General features: G+C 38.2%; 1 protein-coding gene across 1 annotated transcript; it reads right to left on the bottom strand.

Annotated features, from left to right (window-relative positions):
* Positions 1-1,584: 1,584 nt before the first annotated feature.
* Positions 1,585-23,219, bottom strand: MFSD11 (major facilitator superfamily domain containing 11). Its single transcript, XM_015830116.1, has 13 exons — positions 23,056-23,219; positions 21,682-21,737; positions 20,652-20,759; positions 18,238-18,317; positions 17,432-17,528; positions 14,430-14,488; positions 11,480-11,618; positions 10,813-10,853; positions 10,351-10,416; positions 8,056-8,181; positions 6,836-7,010; positions 3,287-3,422; positions 1,585-1,910 (listed from the first exon to the last, which is right to left on the bottom strand). Exons 1-13 carry the CDS (start codon positions 23,149-23,151, stop codon positions 1,755-1,757), a joined length of 1,335 nt encoding a protein of 444 aa, XP_015685602.1. The 5' UTR covers positions 23,152-23,219; the 3' UTR covers positions 1,585-1,754.
* Between the last annotated feature and the right edge of the window lie 785 nt (positions 23,220-24,004).

Raw genomic sequence — 24,004 nt, 5'->3', positions numbered from 1 at the left:
AATCAACTATATATTTTAACTGATTACAGTGTCAGTCCTACATGAAATTAACTAAGAAGCTCCTCTGAATTCACTAAAGTTTGCTCCCAGTCCCAGGTGAATATTGATTGCAATTTGAATATACATAGATTCACATGTGAATTAAACGAAAAATCGTCTTGATTAATCAATCAAACATTTTAGGTATGCTACACAGTTTAGCACCTGACAAAATATTTGTAGATACTGTAGAATAGATATACATTCATAACATCTGACTGCTTGTCTCCCTAGTGAAAATGTGGCACTAAAATGTAGTGTATAACGAATTGAAGCTATAAAGTGATAATTTAATTAAATATTTAAGAATCATACTTGTCCCTGTACTGGGTGGGCAATAAACAGCCTTCAAGTGAACTCTTTTTGTGATTCTTAGTCTTTTCTTCCCATGACTTCTGAAAACTAATGGCAGTTTCCATTATTCTGAGTTCAGAAATATATTAAAAAGCTCTAAAATATGCATGTAACAAAAATATTCCCCAGACATCCAACCTGAACTCTACATATGATGTGGTTCCACCTATTTTACAGACATCAACATTAAGTATACACCAGCAACCAAAAGGAAAAGCATCCTTATTTTGCACTTTAGTGCTACACTTTGGCTCCTCTGATGATGTTCAGCAAATCAACACAAAGTAAGTAGATACAATACATTCCATATATGAAGTGTTCTGTTTTGGGTGGCCCACATTCAGACCTGGAACATGCATGTTCCGGTAGAAATGTTTCAGAGACAGGTAACAGGAAAAAGCTAATGACATCAGCAAGTGTGTCTGGCAGGGAGGTAGGGAAAGGAAGTAACTAAGAATATGGGTGGGTGGATGGGTGGATGGGTAGGTGAGCAGACCAGTTGGATATATTGGTGGCATCAATTTAGGGGAGGTAAGCAAAGGGAGATCCTATGAAAAGATATATCACACTTGAAAAAGAAATCAGCAACATCTAGCAGTGTTTCTCAACCTTGACAATTTTAAGGCATGTGGACTTCAACTCCCAGAATTCCACAGCCAGCAATGCTGGCTGTGGAATTCTGGGAGTTGAAGTCCACAGGCCTTAAAATTGTCAAGGTTGAGAAATACTGATCTAAGGGGAAGTAGGAAAAGGAATACCCTGAGAGAATCAGCAAGCAGCCTATGCAGAGAAAGGGAAAAATATACCTGGGCAAAATGCTTGAGATTGTAAGACCCTTCCAGAATTGTTTCAGCGCAAACCCAGAATAATCAAAGTGTTCCAGGTTTCAATTCCACCAATTCCAATCTATTCAGAACTGTCTGTCAGAACATGTAAAATACAATGGGTTTATTTCAGTTAGGAATTCACTTTCCATTTTCCATATGCTCTTACTAGAAATGTACAACGATGAATTTTACAGAAAAAAAATACATATGGTAAGGTTGCAATCCTATGCGTTATTTCAAGTCTCAGTGAATTTGATTAGGGTTCGAATAACCATGTGTGTATTAAAAGAACAGCAATAGTAGAATTTCCATAATGTCTATTCTTAAAACTCAAGTAGACCTGATTAAAAAAGAGTGACTCTCTGGGGTTTTTTTTTCCCACATTGTAGTCTGTGATCTCCATCACTACTGATTGATAAGGGAATAAAACCATTTAGAACTGTGGTTTTAAATATATCTGTATTCCATAATCTTTCCAATCAACTTGTGGTTTGGAAAGGTGACTACTGCCTCAGGATGACCACACTGCACTTATCAAATGTTGCGATAACCTATACTTCTGGCTGCTGCTTCCCACTCCACTGTGAAAAACGTAATTGTCCCAAAAAATCCAACGATTGCCATTATTAGAAGTTGCCACTGAAGAAACAAATAGTTGCTGTAGAAGAAAGCCACAGCTGCACAGATAGACTGAAAAGGAGAAAAAAACCATGTTGTAAATGCAATCTTAATGACAAACCGAGTTATAGACATTGATTTTTAATGCCATCTCACCTCCACTTTTAATTACTGGAACATAAACTTTCCTAATCATATTTCTTTATAGAAGCAAATACACTTATTCCAAACTGGACATGTCCAACATACATATTACTTTTGGGGAGACTGTTGTTTGTGTACACAAAATCCAGCACAGTATTTCAAATTGTAGATTGAACGGCCTAGTATTTTGACTCTTATCTTTTCAATTTTATCCATTTTGCTTTTTAAATTGAATTACTGATATACATCAATTTTGCATTTCATTTAAATATCATTTAATGGATTAATGGATTATGTCTAATTTGGAGTGAGATCAGTAGAAATTACTTCTGAATAAAAATAAGACAGTGTTGTAAAAATACTAAAATATATTTTCTATATAAACATGCCACCTTGAATTCCAGGATACTTTTGATGGAGACAAGTCAGGCTATATAACTAACAATAAACAAAAATATACTGGATGCACTACCATAACCCAACTGTTCCTTTATAGTTTTTATTTGATAATATCACAGACACTTTTCTCAGAAATTAATTCTACTGTCCCTTTTTCCTAGCACAAAGGGCAAAGTTTCCTTTAAGCCATGCTCAATTTCTGATGACTAAATAGATAGATCCATAAAATTCTTTGGCAACTGTATAGCAATATAGTATGGTACTACTTCCAGAATGTGGTAATCGTGGGTGGAGGGATTAGCCCAGTCTATAGGGATTTCTGGTAGTTCCTTGCCAAATATTATCATGCCTAATTGTGCTTAATAATCAAGTGAGACAAGGTCAGCTAAGTGCTATGACCTGCTCAGACATTTTACCCAAAGAAAATGGAAGACTTATCTTCTGGGTTTAATAGTATCAGGCTAGAAACTGGGAAGCCATGAGTTCTAGTCCCACTTTAGGTACAAAGCCTGTTGGGTGACCTGGGGCCAGTTATTCTTTCTCAGCCATAGGAAGAAGGAAAATCACTTCCAAAAAATCTCGCCAAGGGATTACAATTGTCCTCGACTTACAACCACAATTGGGACTAGAATTTCCATTGCTAAGCAAGGAGGTTGCCCAATTTTATATAATAATACATGCCAGTTGCTAAGTGCCAGTGACCATGAGGGGTGGTGGTGCTATGATGGTTGTGTGGAGACTGTTTATAAGTCAATGCTGTTGTAACTTTGAATATTTGTTAAAACAATTCGTTGTAACTCGAGGGCTATCTGTAGTCCAGGCAATTTCTAGGAGTCAAAAACTGACTCCTAGAACTCCTAGAACTGAGTCACCAACTGGTTCTGCCACTTGGAAATAGATATTACCTGAATGAATTTAAATATTGCAAAGGCAGGTGCACTGTCTTCAGAATACAAGAATCCCAAAATACTAAGGAGTTGAGTGTTGAAACAGCTATCTCCAAAGCCCAGTAAGAAACTGCAAAAAATGGCCAGTTCTTTGCTAAAATAAAGAAGCAGTAAACAATAAATTCAAAATTATAACTGAAAAACAGTATTATGTTCAATTCTATCATTTCTGATTTTTTTCAGGATTGAGAAATACAACTAGAAAAGTGGCCAATCACGGAAGATTAGTAAAGAGATATTTTATATGAACATGATATTTTTTAAAATAGCCTTTCCCAATCCAGCCTTTCATTGTGTGATGTATTTCCAAAACATTTTTATGCTGCAAAATTGGAGAAAACCATTTCAGAGTATTTCTAAGTTTTACTTAATCATTTAATTAATTTATATAGCCACCTGTATTAAATGTATGACTCTGGGTGGCTGATAAACAAATATTAAAACACCAAAACTATTTTAAAAACTGCAGTTTAAAAATAATTAAAATACTGTATATAAAAAAAAACGTTAAAACCACACATTACAGTTTATTTAGCACAGATATCAGAATAAATGCTATAGAGCCGTGGTGGCGAACTTATGGCACGGGTGCCACAGGCGGCACGCGGAGCCGTCCTTGTGGACACGCGCGCCATCGCCCCAGGAGGAGGCCGGGCCAGGCTGCTCCCCTCCGCCTCTCCACATGCACTCTTGCTCTCTCTTGGCCATGGGAGGGCGTGAAATCGCTCTGGAGGCATAGATCCGGGCAGCAGAGGCCATGCCCACCCAGCGGGCCACGCCCACCCAGCACCCAGAAATACATAAGTGGGTTTTGGGTTGCAGTTTGGGCACTCGGTCTCTAAAAGGTTCGCCACCACTGCTATAGGGCCACTTTTCTCTAATATCACCTTCTCTCAGGAATTGTATATCATTTGTTTGTAAATAACCTTTGACATACATTTACAAAATAGTGGACAACAATGGAATTCCTTTCTTATAATTCTTCCAACCTTCAATATGTTGTGATTGGGACTATTAATAGTGTTCTCTGTTAGAGTCACTGATTTCAGGTAAGGCCCAATAATCATCAAAATTAATATGCCTCTTTCTCATAACACTGTCATGGCATTTTATGTCAAACAGAAAAAGATTGATGTTGTTTTGTTATGGTGCCTTTTTTGATCAGTGTAACTTTATAGATTTCCAGTACTTGAACCAAATGGGTTCAGATCCATCCATTTTAATAATAATAATAATAATAATAATAATAATAATAATAATAATAACAACAACAATAACAACAACAACAACAACAACAATAATAATAATAGAGTTGGAAGGGACCTTGGAGGTCATCAAGTCCAACCCCCTGCTCAAGCAGGTAACCCTATACCAGTGGTTCTCAACCTTTTTAATGCCGCGACCCCAACCGGTTGTAAGTCAAGGACTAAACCGGTCGTAAGTCGAGGACTAAACCGGTCGTAAGTCGAGGACTAGACCAGTCGTAAGTCAAGGACTACCCAACCGGTCGTAAGTCAAGGACTTTCCCTGCCCGGGAGCGCCGCGCACGTGTGGTTCCGCCCCCTGCGCCGGCCGAGGCGTATCTGGCAAGCAGCAGAGACAGAGCAGGCCGACCACCAGCTGGCCCGGCCCAAGGGAGGTAAGGCACCCGCCGGAAAAGGGGGGAAAAAATTGGCGGACAAAAAAAATGGTGGACAGCCTTGCTTGGCGACCCCCGTGAAATGGTCGATCGACCCCAAATGGGGTCCCGACCCACAGGTTGAGAACCACTGCCCTATACCATTTTGGACAAATGGCTGTCCAGTTTCTTCTTTAAAAAGTCCAGTGTTGGAGCGTTTATCGCTTCTGGATGCAGGTTGTTCCACTGGTTAATTGTTCTCACTGTCAGGAAGTTTCTCCTTAATTCTAGGTTGCTTCTCTCCTTGATTAGTTTCCACCCATTGCTTCTTGTCCTGCCTTCAGGCGCTTTAGAGAATAGCTTGACTCCCTCTTCTTTGTGGCAGCCCCTGAGATATTGGAACACTGCTATCATGTCCCCCCTCATCCTTCTCTTCATTAAACTAGACATACCCAATTCCAGCAGCCTTTCCTTATATGTTTTAGCCTCCAGTCCCCTAATCATCTTTGTTGTTCTTCTCTGTACTCTTTCTAGAGTCTCAACATCTTTTTTACATCGTGGTGACCAAAACTGGATGCAGTATTCCAAGTGTGGCCTTACCAAAGCATTGTAGAGTGGTATTAATACTTTGTGTGATCTTGATTCTATCCCTCTGTTAATGCAGCCTAGCACTGTGTTGGCTTTTTGCAGCAGAGAAGAGCAAATCTACCTTGAATTATCCTATGCCACTTTAGGATTTGTGCATGTGATATAGACACCATACTTTGTTTCTGTTATCATTTGATTGAATTACAGTTTGTGACCATTAAACCATACACTGCATATTAATCAAGATTCATAATTCATTTTAGAATGGCCTGTAGAAATTAGCTTAAAGTACCTGAAGGGATCATTTAGCTATAGTTTCACCTGAGAAAAGCTTAACACACACAAACACACACCGTTTATCTTCAAACAGAGCTTATATGATTGAAGAATTTCCAGTTATGAAAGTCTATAAAATGTCTAGTTCTATTCCATAATAGGGAAACATAAATGCAAAAAATAGCAGGATACAGGAATTTCAACCTGAAAGTTAGATTTTTCATCCTGACAATGAAAACATACAAAAAGATCTTCAAATGCTGGTAATTCATTATAGCAAACATGACTGTGACCAAGAAGGAAAAAAATTCCACAAATTTATTTATTTATTTATTTATTTATTTTTAAGACTTATATGCCGCCCTTCTCCCCACGGGACTCAGGGCAGCTCACAGCATATTAAAACAACATAGTACATTTCCCCAATAAAAGCCAATTAAAAACCAAATATTTGTAGCTGTGTCTCTTATTAAAATCATTAAAAATTATCCCTATTTAAAATTCACCCTAGGTCAGTCCCGCTTGCTGAAAAAGCCATGTCNACCAGTTGAAGCCTCCGGATGCTCCTCATGGGGAGCCCCATGTATAGAGCATTACAGTAGTCCAGGCGGGAGGTGACGAGGGCATGAGTGACTGTGCGCAAAGCGTCCCGGTCCAGAAAAGGGCGCAACTGGTAAATCAGGCGAACCTGATAAAACGCCCCCCTGGTCACGGCCGACAAATGATCTTCCAGTGTCAGCTGTGGATCCAGGAGGACACCCAAGTTGCGCGCCCTCTCTGAGGGGGCCAAAGTTTCGCCCCCTATAGACAGCGATGGAATCAGCTGACTATGCCGGGGCGCCGGCAACCACAGCCACTCGGTCTTGGAAGGGTTGAGTCTGAGTCTGTTCCTCCCCATCCAGACCCTGGGAAATAATTCCAGATTCTGTGAACTAGCTATATTTTCATTTACTACCTCTGCAGAAAAATATATACAGTATTTGCCTTTTAAGAATAATCTGAATGGAAGAAGCAAAAATACGTACCTTGGTTCCATGAATGCAATGTTATCTGTTCCTTCCATAGAGGCAATAGGTGCATCATTTGGTATATTACAAAAAATCAAATAGAAAGCTATGAAATGGACTACAATGCCCAACATCACCACTGGATTCCTGCCAAATCTGTTGTTCTTACTTAGGAGGCCAAAGATTCCTCCCCCTGTAACAGTGAACATATAATTATTATCCTATGGAAAATTGCTTTTTTTTAATACAGACGCTCACAGGATAAATTAAGGGAAAAGATTTTTACTGAAAATGTTAAAAGGAAATTGTTTTTTAGAAGACTAGTTTCTTAGGATTCCTGCCACTAAGGAAGTATCTTAATTGGAACAGCTGGAACCTATCTTAGCAGTACAGTATTACAAAATTCCAATAGCTGCCAGTTTATTACCATCATCCACAAGGAAGGTGCTTTCAGCTATGGTAATCTCCTGGGGGCACTGTCTCTTTAAGGAGACTCAGTAAGTACATACTAGTACGTGTCAAGCAAGATCTCTAAAGCTCTCTGAACTCTGTAGTTGTCTTGCAGACATTTCATTACCCAACTAGGTAACACCATCATTGCTAAATGGGAGCGGGATTTGCTCTCTGTTTATAAACAGTGCTTTGCCCTGACAGTATTGCTTTATAAATAGACTGCTGTCACAACAAATTGAAGTATTGGTCAACAAGTGGCCTGGTGTCATAGCAAACTGGAGCAATGCTATATTAATAATAATGTTACACTGGAATAACTTGAGTCATGTCGTTCTACCAAAACAATATATCTACTTTTTATACCGAACAAGATACTGAATTCACATATTCTGTAGTGATACAAAAAGAAGAAGGCAAAGAATAAGTATGTAAGACAACTTTGTTCATGAATTTAAAGCAAAAAAAAAACCCTCAAAAAACAACAAGAAGAAATCATCTGAAAATGGTCTGGGGAGTCTTGTTTAGTCTTTGTTCATTTGTTTTGAAATGGTAAAGTTGTGAGGACAACTGAGAACTTAGAGTGAGACCTGCCCTACTTGGTCATTCCTCTACACTGAAAGTTTAACAATTAATTTTGAACTACCTATTATCTTAGTTCTTTGCTGAATTACTTTATCTACCTGCATATTCTACAAACATATTTACTGATCACATTTATTTATCAAATTTATTTATTTAAATATCAGAAAATATTTTCTATTATTTTAGGCTCAGTTTGAACTCACCTAATATCTCTCCAATGCCAATGAAAATACCAGAGAGTCCGATAAGACTTTTTTCTTCGGCGCCAAATTTCTTTATAGCACCTATGCAAGTTCCATATACTCCAGAGAAGAATGTTAATTCCAGCCCTTGAAAAACCAAAACATTATTTCAGGCATTATTATATGCAAGTATTTATCCTTAAGTAAAACCCTTTCAAAGGAACTTTCAATAAATATTTCAATTATAATTATTTAGCAAAATTCCAATATCCCAATGAGCTATCACAAGACTCAATTAAAAAAATCAAACACCACTTAAAACACATGTAATTTACAGGTAGGTAACATATTCGTACATTCAAATACATTCAATGTATGTAATGTCTTTATGCCAACTGATAAATTATTAACTGGTCTTTGTATAGGTGGATCAAAATCTTATGGTCCTCAAATTACAATCTTCAGAATAGGATACGCCTTTTTGAATAAAGAAAATGACTATCCCTGCTGTTTGTTAACTGTATAGTAACCTAACAGATTATGAGGGCCAGAATTATTTGCATTTTTACCATAAATATTCCCCAAATTCAACAGCTCAATTCCAAAATGAATTAAAGACTTCCACAAGTTGAACTTTACATGTTGACTACTTGAACATGTCCATGAAGTTTTCTTGGCAATAATATAGGATGTTTCTTTTTCAATTTCCCAGTCAAAACAGCCCTGTCATTTCCTGGAGACTCTTATCCAAGCTCAAATCAGATTCAATCCAGCTTGAAATTTTTGAAATCAACCATTAAGTAGATGCTGCTACTTACTGTGACCAATTATAACATTTTTCTTAATTTAGTATCTTTCTAAGTATAAAATATCCTGGATTATCAAGGAGCTAGATTATGCCTTTCTAAAATTAAGAGACTGCTTTAATTTCAAAGATTTATTTCAGCAATTAAAAAGATCCTAGATAAAAAGTATTATAATTGAGTTTAAAATAAAATTGTACAAAGGGAACAAACAAAGAAAATGATATTTGGGGAATATTTATGGCAAAAATGCAATTTACAGTATAAAACATGTTTTATTAGTTTATGCCACAGTGCAGACGAAATCAACCAGTGTGGTATTTTACAGAAAGAAGCAGTAGATAGTAAGGAAGCATTGGTGTTGGGATTGTCAAGTTGACTTATGGTGTTTTAATACAAAGGAATCGTAAAAGTACTTTGGTGTTTTTTATTTTGTCCCAAAAAAAAGGCCCTTTAACAATAGCACTTCATTTTAAAAATAGTTTTTAACTGCAGAGAATTCTTAGGCACATTCTCTATACAAGTGGGTAGTCCTTGACTCATGACCATAATGGAATCTGCCCATTACGACTGAAAGTCATGCTGGTTATTAAGAAATACACCCATGTGAATGCCTCACTTACAATCCTCCAGCCTTGCTTCCCCCCAATGAAGTCATAAACCAGAGCAGGAGGTGCCTCAGGGATCCTGAGGAAGGCCCTGGAAGACTTAGCGCAGGTCTTGCCCTGGGCTCCCAAGGCCTCCCCCTCACCCAAGGCACCCCAAACTCCACTTCCTGCCCTTTGGGATTGCTGCAGACCTTGGCCCTGCTTCCCACCCCTCCAGACCCCACAACATCCTCCTCACTCCGAGTCACCCACTTACCTTTTGAAGGTCTCCAGAGCTCAGATTAGAGAAGCAAAGCAAGCTGCTCTGTTGCTGGGCCACATGGTGCAATCCCGGAAGTGACTACCATTTTCCAAGTGGCCGCAATTCAATGCAGCTACTTAGAAAATGGTGGCCACTTCCAGGATTGTATCACGTGGCCCCGCAATAACAACCTGCCCTCCTTCCCTAACCTGAGCTACAGAGAACTTCCAAAGGTAAGTGAGGAGGAGGGTGTGAGGCCTAATGGTGTGGGAAACAACCCAGGACCTGGAGGAATCTGGTAGAAGAAATAGGCGGGGCGCTGCAGCATCCCTGCGGTTGATTGTAGGGGTGAATAACTGTGGGGGAGCTGCAGTAACCATAACTTTAGGGCCAGGCTGAAAGTAGCTTTTTGAAAATCTGCCATAATTTCAAAGTCGCTAAGTGACCAATCATAAATCAAGGACTATCTATAGTTTCCTCACAAGCCCATGGAACTACAGTGACATTACAAAGGCAATCAGAAAGGAATATCACTAATTGATTGTCATGAAGAAACCAAAGACAATGGGCAGGATTGAAAACATTTAGAAAAAATATAGAGACATAACAAATATCTATACATTATAAACTTTCAAGATTGGTGTTTGCACTCCTGTTCCATTACCTGTGTAGGCTGTTGTGACACTAAGTAGCAAAATCTGTTTTGTAGCACACAACTTGAACGATCTTTCTACGAAGAAGGCAAAATGAAAATATTTAATTAAACTTGATCTGATGAGAATCTTCACTGGTTTGTAATTCAAAAATGGGAAACTGAACTGAATTCCAATACCCCTTTCTCCCTCAATCATAATGAGATCTTCTCTGTTAGTACCCACATAGTTTTGAACACGGAGCTTAACAAATCAGTGGCCTATACCAACTTTGTGAGCCAAAGCAGGATAAGAAATTAGTCCAGCTGCACCTAAAATAGGCAATGTTGCAAGATTCATAGCAATGTTGCTACTAACATTATGCCTCTGCTTCCCTGAGGAGGGAAATATTAGAAAGAAGCTACAAGGAATTGTAAGCATGTGTAATTGACTCTTGCTGAGCATGCCAAAATGCCCTGGGTACTTTTACTTACTTATTGCATCCTTGGCCCTTGATATTTTGCTTTGGCCAGACCTGATAAAACAAGTATTTATTTACAGTGAAAAAATAAGTAAAGCATTAAGAAAATAATTATCATATGTCAATATCAATGTTTTCCTTTACTCAGCACCATTTGTCATTAAAAAATTTAAAATATCAAAATAGGAAATATTCAGAAATAAACCACTAACCTAAATTGTATGTGCATTAAACTTTTGCCATCACTTTTCTCATGAATTCCCCCTACATCAAGGGTGTCAAACTTGCAATGTCACGTGACGTGTCGCGATCTATCACGACTATTTTGCCATTGACGGCAATGAGGTAGGCGCGGTTTTGCTATGATGCATCCGGCCTGCGGGCCAGCAGTTTGACACCCCTGCCCTACACATTAAATTAGGTCTGCCCAGTATCATGCAGCTTAAACATATATAAATGCAAGTTAATTTTCCTACATAAATTATATGTATAGTTACATGTAAATTATCTTGTAGTTTAAATCTAAGCATCCTTCCTACCCTGAATAACTGGGGCAAATGGATTGTTTTCTAGTTACAATTCCTCTCTTAAATACAAGCATCTTTTCTTATTCAAAAAGGAGCAGAAATAGTTGACTAAGAATATACTGATATAACAAAAAATCAGCCCTTAGCACCTACATGCTAGCTACAGTATTTTCAGTAGTGGTTTCCTCTTCTTCTGAATTTGTTTCTTCTGGAGTTCTAATGAGAAAAAACAAAACGGTGCCCACTAGACTGATCACTGTCAGAGAGATGAAGACAGTCCTACGATCGCTTTCTGTGAAAATGAAAAATAGTGTGTTGTACCTTGTGCAACGAACAGTGCACTCATTCAAAGTTGCCAAAATATTCAGGATATTTCTCAGATGACACAAAATACAAAGTACAGAACAAAATTTACATTCATACAAATTTCAGTAAATTTTCACGAATCAAACCAAGATTCTGTATTTGAAGATAGCTATGCCTATTAACATGTTGTTTTAATATGGCCATGCAGTTGGCCACTTAATTAGACAATTATTAGGAAATAAAGGCAGAAAAGCATTCAAACCTATCTAGTATATTCAGAGGAAGAGCTCTCCGCACAAATATGCTGATCGATAGTTTTAAATAGGCATAATAATTGTATTTAAATTCCTGTTTACAATAACATAGGGAAGAAAGTATCTTTCCAAATGCAGTGCTTTCACAAATGATTTGCCTAGTTCTCTCAACTGCAAGTATAAATGCTAACATATATACACACATACACATAGTGGGTATGGGGGTGTGTATATAGAGATATATAGAAATAGAGACAGAGACAGAGATAGAGATACCAGTTAAAAAGTTCAGTGTGACTGTATCTTCCTTCTCTGGTTGTCTGTTCTTCTTCACTGGCATAGATTCTATGCCTTGTCTTTTGGCTTCCTATAGCTCATTGGTCAGTAAGGAATGCAGGTTTTACAGTTATTCAGAATGTAAAGCTTTATTATATATATAGACTGAATTAGATTCGGTTTGCTTGGCAACATTACAGAGGTTTATGGCTACCCTCCTCCAAGGTTTTTCTCACTTCCCAGTCTAGACAACAGTCTTGGAATTCTCAGCTATTTCCACATGCAAGCATTGATCAGATGTGCCTGTTTAGCTTCTAAGATCAGCCAAGGTACTGTGGCTCTAGGATTAAGCCCTAGATCAATGGTGGCGAACCTATGGCACGGGTGCCAGAGGCGGCACTTGGAGCCCTCTCTGTGGGCACACGTGCCGTCGCCCCAGTCCTAGGCCTTCAGCTGGGTTTTATAAAACCTTTTCGCTTTAGGCCTCCGCCGCCATGTACAAAAAAAAAAGGTTCAATCAATCAGTCAATTTCAACTTCTCGTGGGGAAAAAAAGATCTTGCAAAGTTGGAATTGATTGATTGAACTTTTTAGTCCCACTCAGTCTGCTGTTACCACCGCAGCCACGCCCACCCAATGGGCCACACCCACCTAATGGGCCACACCCACCCGGCACCCGACGATGCATAAGTGGGTTTTGGGTTGCAGTTTGGGCACTCGGTCTCTAAAAGGTTCGCCATCACTGCCCTAGATGAATTGAATGGCACCTCCAAATAGATACACATTTTTTATTACAATATAGTATGTGTCATTGAGATAATAATCTGAGGGAATGAAGTTGGAGTTGCTCTCTGCTCTTTTCAAAAGTAGATGCAGTCATGCAGATAAGCCCACACAAACACACACGCATACATACTTTCCTCAAGCATCCATCCACTTCCTCAGAACAGTACTCACAGGCATTCAAGTCTATGTTCGAAATGCCTGGTTAATAGAACCACACCCTGGTGTTTTCAAGAACATGCTGACATCTAGAGGCAGCCTCGTCCCACCCAGTGTTTTGAGCTTACGAAAGCAGATACTAAGACAGAGTGGGAGAGGAGAAAAAGTGATAAGCAATCCTGGTGGGAGTCCTGCCTGGAACCTAGAGCTTTGTCTGGAGTTCAATAGCAACTAGGAAAGAAGCATCTGCACTAAAACAGCACCCCAACCTAAGTAACATGGGAACTTTTGAGAAGAGGCAAAAGTTGTATGCTATTTAAAAGACTTTGAGACTTCTGTATGAACTGAGTATTAAAAGACTGAGTATAAATGACTGAGTATTAAAGATGTATTTACATGGCAACGTCACCTTGCAAGTCTTAGAAGGGTGGAGTTGATCCAGAGCAATAACCTGCTGATGGGAAGGGATGTGTTCCAATAAAGCATTGTGTACAGTTTTGCTTCACTGAACTGTGTTTGGTCCTTGGAACACAAAGAACCATCAAAAGGCAGAAAATGAAGATTAGGGAATGAAGAAAAATAAGAAATAATACGATGCCTTTTTAAATTAAACTTTTACTAGGAAACATAAGAATTGGCATTAGTCTTCAAGGTTTCACGCATTATCCAGGGTCAATGCAGAATAGTTTTTTAAATGGAAAATGGCAAAAACACGTTCAAATAAATACTTAGCAACCTGTACATATGCTAAATATTTTAAATCATTGTGCAATGCACAGGTAATATCATAGCATGAGACAATTATTTCTCTCTCCAACCCCAGCCAAAATGTGAACAAAACAACACTGCTGTAGCTTAATTTTTTATTTTATTTATTTGTACCCCGCCTTCATTATTTTTACAAATAATTCAAGGTGGCAAATATATTCAACACACCTTCCTCCTCCTGTTTTCCCCAAAACAACAGCCCTGTGAGATGGGTTGGGCTGAGAGAGAGTGACTTGCCCAAAGTCATCCAGCTGTCTTGGTAGGTAGTTGGCTAGATCAAGGTGAAATGGAAATGGAAATAGAAGAGAAGAGTGGGAAAGCATCTGCTTGTCCACATCAGGCAAAAAAAATATTTCTACTCAAACTTTGCCTTTTCTTATCTAACTGCTGACACAATGAATTATTCTGCTTCTCTGGGTGTAGGTGATTGAGGATCAAGGAACACAACATATTTTAAAATGGGATTTGTACGCTATTCAGTGAGATATTGTAAAAACTCAAAGACTGAGGCAGTAGGCTGAATACACAGCTTCAAAGGATTATATGAACAATACCAACCTGATATGTAAGTTTTCCCTTGCCAAGCAAAATATATGTAGAGATTTCCAAAAAACAAGCTGTAAATGGGAGATAACTAATGGTTAATGCATTATTTGTTATATAAGAAAGATGAATTGTAGTTCAAAACAAGTTTGAAATCTTAATAAACCTCAAATAATCTCAAGCATTTCTCTGTAAGATGTGAAATTATATTGACATTGCAAGTAGATTCCAACATATCCAATCAATAAGAGCTCGTCTTCCTAAGATATGCGTGTGTTTTTTCCATTACATCAGCCTTCTTCAAACTAATACCCACTGATGGCTTGGATTTTAATTCTCATAATCTCTGTCAATAGGACTATTGGTCATGACAGCTAGCAACTATGAAAACTGAAGTGCAACACAGATAGATCATATAAGACAAAGAAGGCTCCATATGGCAATCATGGAAAATTCACAGCATAAATGTTAAAGTAGACAAATATCTTGGCTCAATAAGAAGCAGCCTAGGATTCCAGTGATGGAAATAACAACAATTCCAATATATGGAAGCAAGACATAACTGCAAAGTTTAAAATAACTGAAGAGGAAATTCTGCATTTGATTTGAAAATTAAAAGTAGGAATGAAAACGACTTTTCATCTGCAACCTGATTATTCCACTGCCCCTTTCACATTGTGGCATTTTTTTTCCTCTACAGATCTTGTTGCTTTAAGAAAGCCATTTGTTTCTGGGATCAGTTAAGCTACCAATTTATCCATGATCCAAGGAGGCAGAACCTAGCTGACTTTGGCTAACCTTGAAAAGGCTTAGATCTTTTAAGTATTGGGCAGAAAACTATCAGAGGGCTGCAAGCTAGACTGGGAAAATGAAAATATATCTTTAAAGAAGTATTGGGAAATACATTGGTATTATTCCTCAGAAAACTACAAAACTGAAGTCACCAGTTGATCTCACCTTAAACATTGTTTACCTACAGTATCTTTAGAATCCTATTCTGAGAATTCACAGAATTTTAAAATCAGAACTCTAGGCACTACACCAGTGGTTCTCAACCTTTTTAATGCCGCGACCCCAACCGGTCGTAAGTCGAGGACTAAACCGGTCGTAAGTCGAGGACTAAACTGGTCGTAAGTTGAGGACTAAACCGGTCGTAAGTCGAGGACTACCCAACCGGTCATAAGTCGAGGACTTTCCCTGCCCGGGAGCGCCGCGCATGCGTGGTTCCGCCCCCTGCGCCGGCCAAGGCGTAGCTGGCAAGCGGCAGAGACGGAGCAGGCCGACCACCAGCTGGCCCAGCCCAAGGGAGGTAAGGCACCCGCTGGAAAAGGGGGAAAAAATGGACAAAAAAAATGGCGGACAGCCTTGCTTGGCGACCCCCGTGAAATGGTCGATCGACCCCAAATGGGGTCCCGACCCACAGGTTGAGAACCACTGCACTACACTCTTGTGTTGCCTGTACAGTCTCCCCAAGGCCACAGTGGCAGTGGTCATTGATAATAATCCCTTTTGTTTCTATCTATACAAACTGATAAAGAATATTTTATTCTGGACAGCACATAATCTGTGATTGGTTGATCATTTTTATCTTGTTAATTGCTGGGCGGTGAGGTCTGCTGTTTCTACGATAGTGGTGCTGCTGGATACTGCCCTCCTGTCAAGGCAGTGCTGTGCTGACACAGACCTCTGCTTTTTAGTTTAGCAGCTCTTTATTTTAACTGATGTGTTGCTTTTGAATTATTTTGTCCTATCTTTTTACGTTTTCATCTTTATTAGAAGCTCCTCTAATTATATTTATTTATTTGTTTATGTAAATTTGCTTACTATCCGTCTTGCCTATTTTGCTTAATAAAAAAGCAAAGAATCAATTATAAATGTCCTTTCAGGGAGCACCAGGTATCATACACGTTTCCCAACTCCAACCCAAGAACATCCTCATTAGAATCATATAATAAAAGAGATAGAGAATAAGGGACTAGTCCCATGCTTGACCAATGTCCATTGGCTAAAGTAGAAGCTGAATTTCAATTTCCCTGATCTAGGTCAGTGGTGGCGAACCTATGGCACGGGTGCCAGAGGCGGCACTCAGAGCCCTCTCTGTGGGCACACGCACCATCGCCCCAGTCCTAGGCCTTCAGCTGGGTTTTATAAAACCTTTTCGCTTTAGGCCTCTGCCGCCATGTACAAAAAAAAAAAAGGTTCAATCAATCAGTCAATTTCAACTTCTCACGGGAAAAAAAAGATCTCGCAAAGTTGGAATTGATTGATTGAACTTTTTAGTCCCACCCAGTCTGCTGTTACCACCCAATGGGCCATGCCCACCCAATGGGCCATGCCCACCCAATGGGCCACACCCACCCGGCATCCGACAATGCATAGGTTTTGGGTTGCAGTTTGGGCACTCGGTCTCTAAAAGGTTCGCCATCACTGATCTAGGTCAAAGCAATCTAAGCAATCCAGACACAAAATACATTCTAAATTGCACATGCTATTCATACTCCCTAACTTGCTTTACAATAAAATCATGGAAAATTCTGAATGCCCTCAAATATTTTCCTATGATACAGATGAGACAGTGACTCAATACAGATTTAGAACAAACTCTTGTTCCCATTTAGGATTCTTTAAATGATAATTGACATAGAAAGCAGAACTTGAAGGGAATTGTGATTCCAAAAAGCACATTTTTTTGTGTAAGCACCAAAACTGACAGTTCAGTTTGAGAGTTGTGCTTCCACAGTTTTGCTTTAAATATCCAGAGAACAGCCTAATCACACATTTGTTTCCCAAAAGGGTTTTTTATATTAGCATCATTTGTGTAATTTCTGGTATTGGTAAAATCAAGTATTTCTTCTTCCCTTAGCTCCCAATTAACTCAAAACTGGTTTAGTGAATTCCCAATCCTCCAGAATAAATTAGGGATCAATTGGGAGATGCAAAAGGGAGAAGATTCCATTGCAGTTTTATTTCATTTCACAGCACAGGATCTAACCAAAAGCAATAGTTTAATTATTTACCTGGATTGCAATAATGCCCAGAAAATTCCACTGTTTCTGCCAATTGTGTTTTCATTTGAATTTATTGTTAGGCAATTTCCTTGAGCAGTCCACAGTACTGAAAATGTAATAAGAATTATTGTAAACAAGAAAAGAAATCTTCTAAAGTTTGTTTATATTGGTATCTGAAAACGTTTCAATAACATATTTGTATTTTTGGATGCATTTCACAAATGTTTACAGCTAATATTATTTAAATATTCAAATAAAACAGATGATATGGATATAACAAAAATATATTAAGTATATATTAAGTATTAGGTTCCTGCCAACCTAGCAGTTTGAAAGCATTCAATGTGAGTATATAAAAATAGGTACCCCTTCAGTGGGAAGATAACAGTGCTCCGTGACATCTTGCTGGCCACATGACCACAGAAATGTCTTCAGACAGTGCTGGCTCAATGGTCTTGAAATGGAGATGAGCACTGCCCCCTACAGTCGATAACAATTAGTGGAGTAAAATCCGCAGGGGCTCCTTTACCTTAATCTTTTATGTAATGTTTCTAATGGTTAAGAACAGTTTTACTACCTTGTTAATACTGGGGAATGGGACACATTGCTTGCATTCCCCTCAATGGAAAATGAGAAAGTGTGGGAAAGCAAATTGAAAAAAGGTCCATATTACTCAGAATCAGCCTAGGCACTCAGTCCCTCACCCAAATCTCATGATTCCACCAAAAGCCTAATTCCAAATGAAAAAGAGAAAAGGCAAAATAAATTCCTTCATAAAATGGAGAACATCTCTCAGGTTGAGAGAAAGAGCTTACCAGCAGCTGCTATTCCAAGGAAAACTGAGGCTGTGTAGAAACTCCAAGTAATAGGCTGGATAAAAATGGCAATATATAAGCTGAAAAGAAAATTTTAATATGCATGATGCCATGCTCATAGTTCTTTGTAAAATAATTTCTATCACTAGTTGGGAGTAACCTGTACTTGATAATTTTCAGATGTTCTTATTTCTCCCAATTAATTCTAAATCCTATCTTTACCCACTTACCAGATATTTAACAGACTAATAGAGTGAGAAGGAATCTCGAAGATCATCTAGTCCAACCCCCTGCTCAAGCAGGAGACCCCATATCATTTCAGACAAGTGGCTATCCAGTCTCTTCTTAAAAGCCTCCAGTAATGGAGCACCCATAATTTCTGAAGGCAAGCCATTCTACTGGTTAATTGTTCTCACTGTTAGGAAGTTATTTCCTAGTTCTAGGTTGCTTCTCTCCTTTATTAGTTTCCATCCATTGTTTCTTGTTTTATCTTCTGGTGCTTTGAAAAATAGGCCGACCCTCCTTTTCTTTGTGGCAGCCCCTCAAATATTGGAACACTGCTATCATGTCACTTCTAGTCCTTCTTTTCACTAGACTAGCTGTACCCAATTCCTGCAACCATTCTTTTTATGTTTTAGCCTCCAGGCCCCTAATCAACCTTGTTGCTCTAATCAACTGGATGCAGTATTCTAAGTGTGGTCCTACTAAGGCTTTATAAAGCAGTACTAGTACTTCACATGATCTTGATTCTATCCTATTAATGCACCCTAGGATAGCTTTGGCATTTTTGTCTGTTGCCACACACTGCTGGTTCATATTTAAGTGATTGTCCACTAGGACTCCAAGATCCCTTTCACACTTACTGCTATTGAGCCAGGTTTCACCTAAACTGTACCTGTACATTTGGTTTTTCCTACCTAAGTGTAAGATCTTACATTTCTCTACATTGAATTTCATTTTGTTGCATATGGCCCAGTGTCAAGTCTGTTAAGATCCATCTGGATCTTGAGTCTATCAACCGAAGTGCTGGCTATTCTTCCAGCTTAGTGTCATCTGCAAATTTGATGAGTTCCCTTCCTATTCCCTCATCTAAATCATTTATGAAGATATTGAAAAGTACTGGGCCTAAAACGGAACCTTGGGGTACCCCATTGCTTCCTTCCTCCCTGTAGATGTAGTTCCATTGGGGACTACATGTTGAGTGTGATTTGGCAGCATACATCTAGTGCTGATGCTGTTTATCCCACATTTTTCTAGCTTACTGAAACAGTCATAAGTGTGAAAAATGGTCATAAGTCACTTTTTTCAGTGCCGTTGTAACTTCGAATAACCACTAAATGAACTGTTGTAAGTCGAGGACTACCTGTATGAGCCAGCAATGTGCTGCGGCTGCCAAAAAAAGCCAATGCAGTCCTAGGTTGCATCAACAAAGGGATAGCATCAAAATCATGAGAAGTGATAGTACCACTCTATAATGCACTAGTGAGGCCATGCTTGGCATACTATGCCCAATTCTGATCACCAAGATACCAAAAAAAAAAGATGCTGAGGCCCTAGAAAGAATGCAGAGAAGAAAAATCAAAATAATAAGGGATCCACAAGGATAAATCTTACAAGGAACAGTTAATGGAACTAGGTATGTCTAGCCCAGGGGTGTCAAAGTTGCAATGTCACATGACGTATCGCAACTTTTTTTCCATTGCCGGCAATGGGGTGGGCGTGGTTTCGCCATGATGCATCCGGCCCGCAGGCCGGCAGTTTGACACCCCTGGTCTAGCCTAACAAAGAGAAGAATTAGGGCTGACATAATAAGTTCTCTTCTGGTACATGAGGGGCAGCCACAGAGAGGAGGGATTTGACTTATTTTCCAAAGCTCCTAAGGGTAAGACAAGAAGTAATGGGTGGAAGCTTGTTAAAGAGAGATCCAGCCTGCAACTAAGAGAAGTTTTCTCACAGTGAGAACAATTAATCAATGGAACTGCTGTGAGTGCTCCATCGCTAGAAGCTTTCAAGAAAAGATTGGACAAACATTGGTATGGGATGATATCAGGCAGGCATGTCAAACTCACGACGTCACGTGACGTCACACGACATATCGCGACTTTTTCCCCATTGCCGGCAATGGGGTGGGCGCAGTTTCGGTGTGACGCATCCGGCCCTTGGGCCGGCAGTTTGACATGCCTGATATAAGGTCTCCTGCCATGGGAAGAGAGTTGGACTAGAACTGCTCTAAGGTCCCTTCCATCCCTATGATTCTATTCTATTCTAACACTAGCTACTAGAACAGTAGTAGTTATATCATACATTTCCCATCAGCCAATTATATACAAAACAAGAGCAGGCCTTCTAGGTACAGCTAAGTAAAAGGAAATCAGCATAAATTATATACTAGGAACTGAAGCAATTTTACTTACCTATAGAAGATACCACTAATGAACATGGAAAGTTGTGGTCCTATGACTGCAACCACCGAAGGTGAAATTATATTTGATGCTGAAAACACTCCATAAATAACAGCCATACTGTACAAAGGAGTAACAATGATTAGTAAATCATGTCCTTGAAAACTGAGAGAACAATAAGGAGCAACTTTTTTGTTTCTTGAAAAAATTGTGTAAAGTTTTACAAGGTAAATCTGTCAACCACAATGATTTTTCAAGCACCATGGTACTACCACATTGCTACACTAATTCACATAGGTGCTGTATCTAAAATTATTTTACATGGAGATGTAGGCTACCTTCTTTTACATCTCTCACCACCCTCCACTTCCCATACACAAATTTTATTCATGGGAGTTATTTGTACAGTATGTTTATTTTAGATTATCTTCTTCTGAAGATGAGATTTCAGAGACAAATTACAATTCTACCGGTTTTTAGGTTTAATAAAAACAATAAAGGGGAAAAAATGGTTACGTACAGCATGTAATAATAGGGTGAGGTCACAAATGATAGTAACTGTTTTCATCTATAATAAAATTAACTGTAATTCCCCCAGGTCTCCAAATGGAAGTTCTTTTAAACTAGGTTTAATGAAAACAAACCAAAATCAGTACATTGTTCATTAGCCTGTCTTATTCAAACCATAGTTTGAACTTCACTGGGATCTTTAATTTACAACTGAAAGCCAGAATTTTTGAACACTGGCATACAAAAGAGGAAAATGAGGAAGAATTGATACGCCTATCATGCCTCATTCTCATAGGATGAATTCATCCTGTTCCATTATGCCTGAACCTAGTCACAAAATGTAGCTCAAAAGCAACAAGTTAAGATTTTCAATAAATGATAAAGTGTTGCTGCTGCCCTGAGTGGGTGAGGTATGGGGTTTTTGTGTTCTGGATTTTTAATGTTGTAAGCTGCCCAGAGTTACCGATACTGAATTAGGCTGGCAAATAAATCTATTTAATAAATGAATAATAAAAAGACAAGAGTAAAGTACCTTGTGTAGCCACTCCCATGAAAATCAGTATGGTTTAAATTTGTAATAATCGTTTGCTGTAATACATTAAAATACATTAAAATGATTAACAATATGAACTATTATCCAGATTGTTTTTAAAAATGTATTTAAGTTTTAAAATACAAAACAGACCCACAAGTCACTATAAATACAAATATTAAATATGCCTATATACAATTACTTAGACAAAGTATTTGCAAATAATATCCTAAGTAAATCAAGTTTTTTTAAATTAAATTTGCATTCAACGTTACATTAGGAAGTAAACAAAAGTCAAAATCTAACTATAGTTTTAATATTGATTTTCCTTCTGTTAAGGACAAAACATCATGTTGCTTGATAAAGAAGCGTGCCCAAATCTGCATTTGCCTACAGAAGATAAAATGAGGAGCATCTGTAGCAGCAATCATGATGTGGCAAGTAATAAATCCTTAGTTTTTGGTACAGCACTGTAGTACCCTTAAACCATCATGTAAGTTGATCCCATGCTTAGAGGCCTGACAAAAATCACTGTTTGTTTCCATACTCCCCTCCCCCAAAAATGTTTTTACCTAAAATATTTTTATACAATGGTAAAACTAGACTACGCCTTTATCATTCCATCATTTGACTCAAAAAGAAGGTAACTCCAACTTCTAGATAATGTTCTGATTTATTGGCTAGACCCAGGATATCAAAGACGGTACATTTAGCTTGACTGTGCAAAGCCAAGGCTGGCCTTATCCTCCATATTGCTCAAGACAAAAAGGAAAAGAAGAAGGAAGAACAGAGGTTGCCTAAATACATCTAAGCAGGAGGTATTCTCTTTCCAATTACCTTTGCTCATTGTTCCCCTTTTCCCAGTAAAGTTTTATATCTAGAGATATGGGTTCCTTGTTTTAATAAGATACTTTCTCATTAAAAGTTTCCCTACATGGAAGACTGTACAATTAATTTCCATGTTTCAGGATTGGCATAAGATCTGAATCTCTGGAATAAAAGCTGGACGATCGTAAGCACCTTTTTTATTTTTCTAGAGCTAGACTGAAGACCTTGGCAGAATGGGTGTGTCAGAGTGTTTAACATGGCTGGTGGCAGCTGATCATGACATGTTTTAGAAGTAACCCAAGAAAGAAGGACCTTCCAGGCAGTCTGAATTATCATTTCTCCCAGCACAAGGAAAAGAGGACCCCATTTTTAAAATTACGCTTTTCAAGCAATCAGGAAATTCCATAAATTATAATAACAGGTAAAGGAAATGGCAAAAAAAGGGCTGCAAACATTGAGAGAAACAATATTACATTCTTAAATATCTATATTTGTTTCATCAAGAAGCCAGTCAACGCACATAAGGAAAAAAGCATTTGCTCTTACCGCTATATTTCCACATGTTTGGAAAGCAGTGAACATAAACATGAATGCTATTCCTAAAACAATGATGTTCAACTGTTTTTTTAATTCAGAATTCATCTTGTGTTTTATCAGAATGTTGTTAGACTAAACGTAGGTTAACATCTGTCTCTCAAGCTTCTTCCTTTTTTTAAGTTTCTGAGAAAGGAACAAAAAACAGTAACTCTGCATTACTGAATTAACAACTGTTTTCTGAAAAAAACAAAGTATGAAGAAAATGCCAGCCAACAGGAATGAAAAAAAATCAAGAGTCTCTACCTTTCAAATGCAGAACAGCAGCAGATGGAAAGAAGCAAAGAAGGCACATTCTGACCCAGATCTTCACTTATCTACCGTGTCATAGAATCAGATTTTGACTTGGCCATCAATTATCTGATGAAAGGAACAGCTACGGAGATTATTTCCATTCATGCCAGACAGGAAATAAAGAACAGTTTACAAATCAAGTCAGCTGATCAAATGAGGGGAAAAAAAAAGCCCTCGTGAATTCTGGGAAATGCAGTTCAAAGAGCTATTCATTAAGGAAAAGAAAGCATGTCTAAACAATACTACAGAATAAAAATTCAGTGATATATGTAAGCCTGAACAAAATACCTTTTAGATAATCATGACTGCACATTTTGTTTTTCTCATTTGCCAGGAAATTTTGAGAAAAGTTAATTCTGAATAATCTGGTATATGATAAAGGAAAAACCTTGAATTAATTTGAATTGTCTGAAAGGAGTACATCACAAATTAATACTTTTTAAAATTAATTCAATGGACTCTATAACCCTCATTGTTATTTATGATGGCACTTGCAACCTGTATCAATGAGAACAAATTGTTTTATTATAAATAATAAAAAGTATATAATAATGTGACCTCCCAATCAAAATGTTACTATCATAGTCATTAAAATAATGCAGTTCAA

This window comes from Protobothrops mucrosquamatus, unplaced genomic scaffold, assembly GCF_001527695.2.
Source record: "Protobothrops mucrosquamatus isolate PMUCROS unplaced genomic scaffold, P.Mucros_1.0 scaffold_241, whole genome shotgun sequence".
Classification (NCBI taxonomy): domain Eukaryota; kingdom Metazoa; phylum Chordata; class Lepidosauria; order Squamata; family Viperidae; genus Protobothrops; species Protobothrops mucrosquamatus.
This window is presented reverse-complemented; position numbering and strand designations above follow the sequence as displayed.

Excerpts from the sequence above, each read along its gene's own strand:
- MFSD11 (XM_015830116.1), bottom strand. The coding sequence starts at position 23,151 with ATGAATTCTGAATTAAAAAAACAGTTGAACATCATTGTTTTAGGAATA. Across the intron at positions 17,529-18,237 it reads CCTTGGAATAGCAGCTGCTG|TACTGTGGACTGCTCAAGGA; the intron begins GTAAGCTCTTTC and ends TTACATTTTCAG. Across the intron at positions 3,423-6,835 it reads ATTGCATTCATGGAACCAAG|CAAAGAACTGGCCATTTTTT; the intron begins GTACGTATTTTT and ends TCTTTATTTTAG.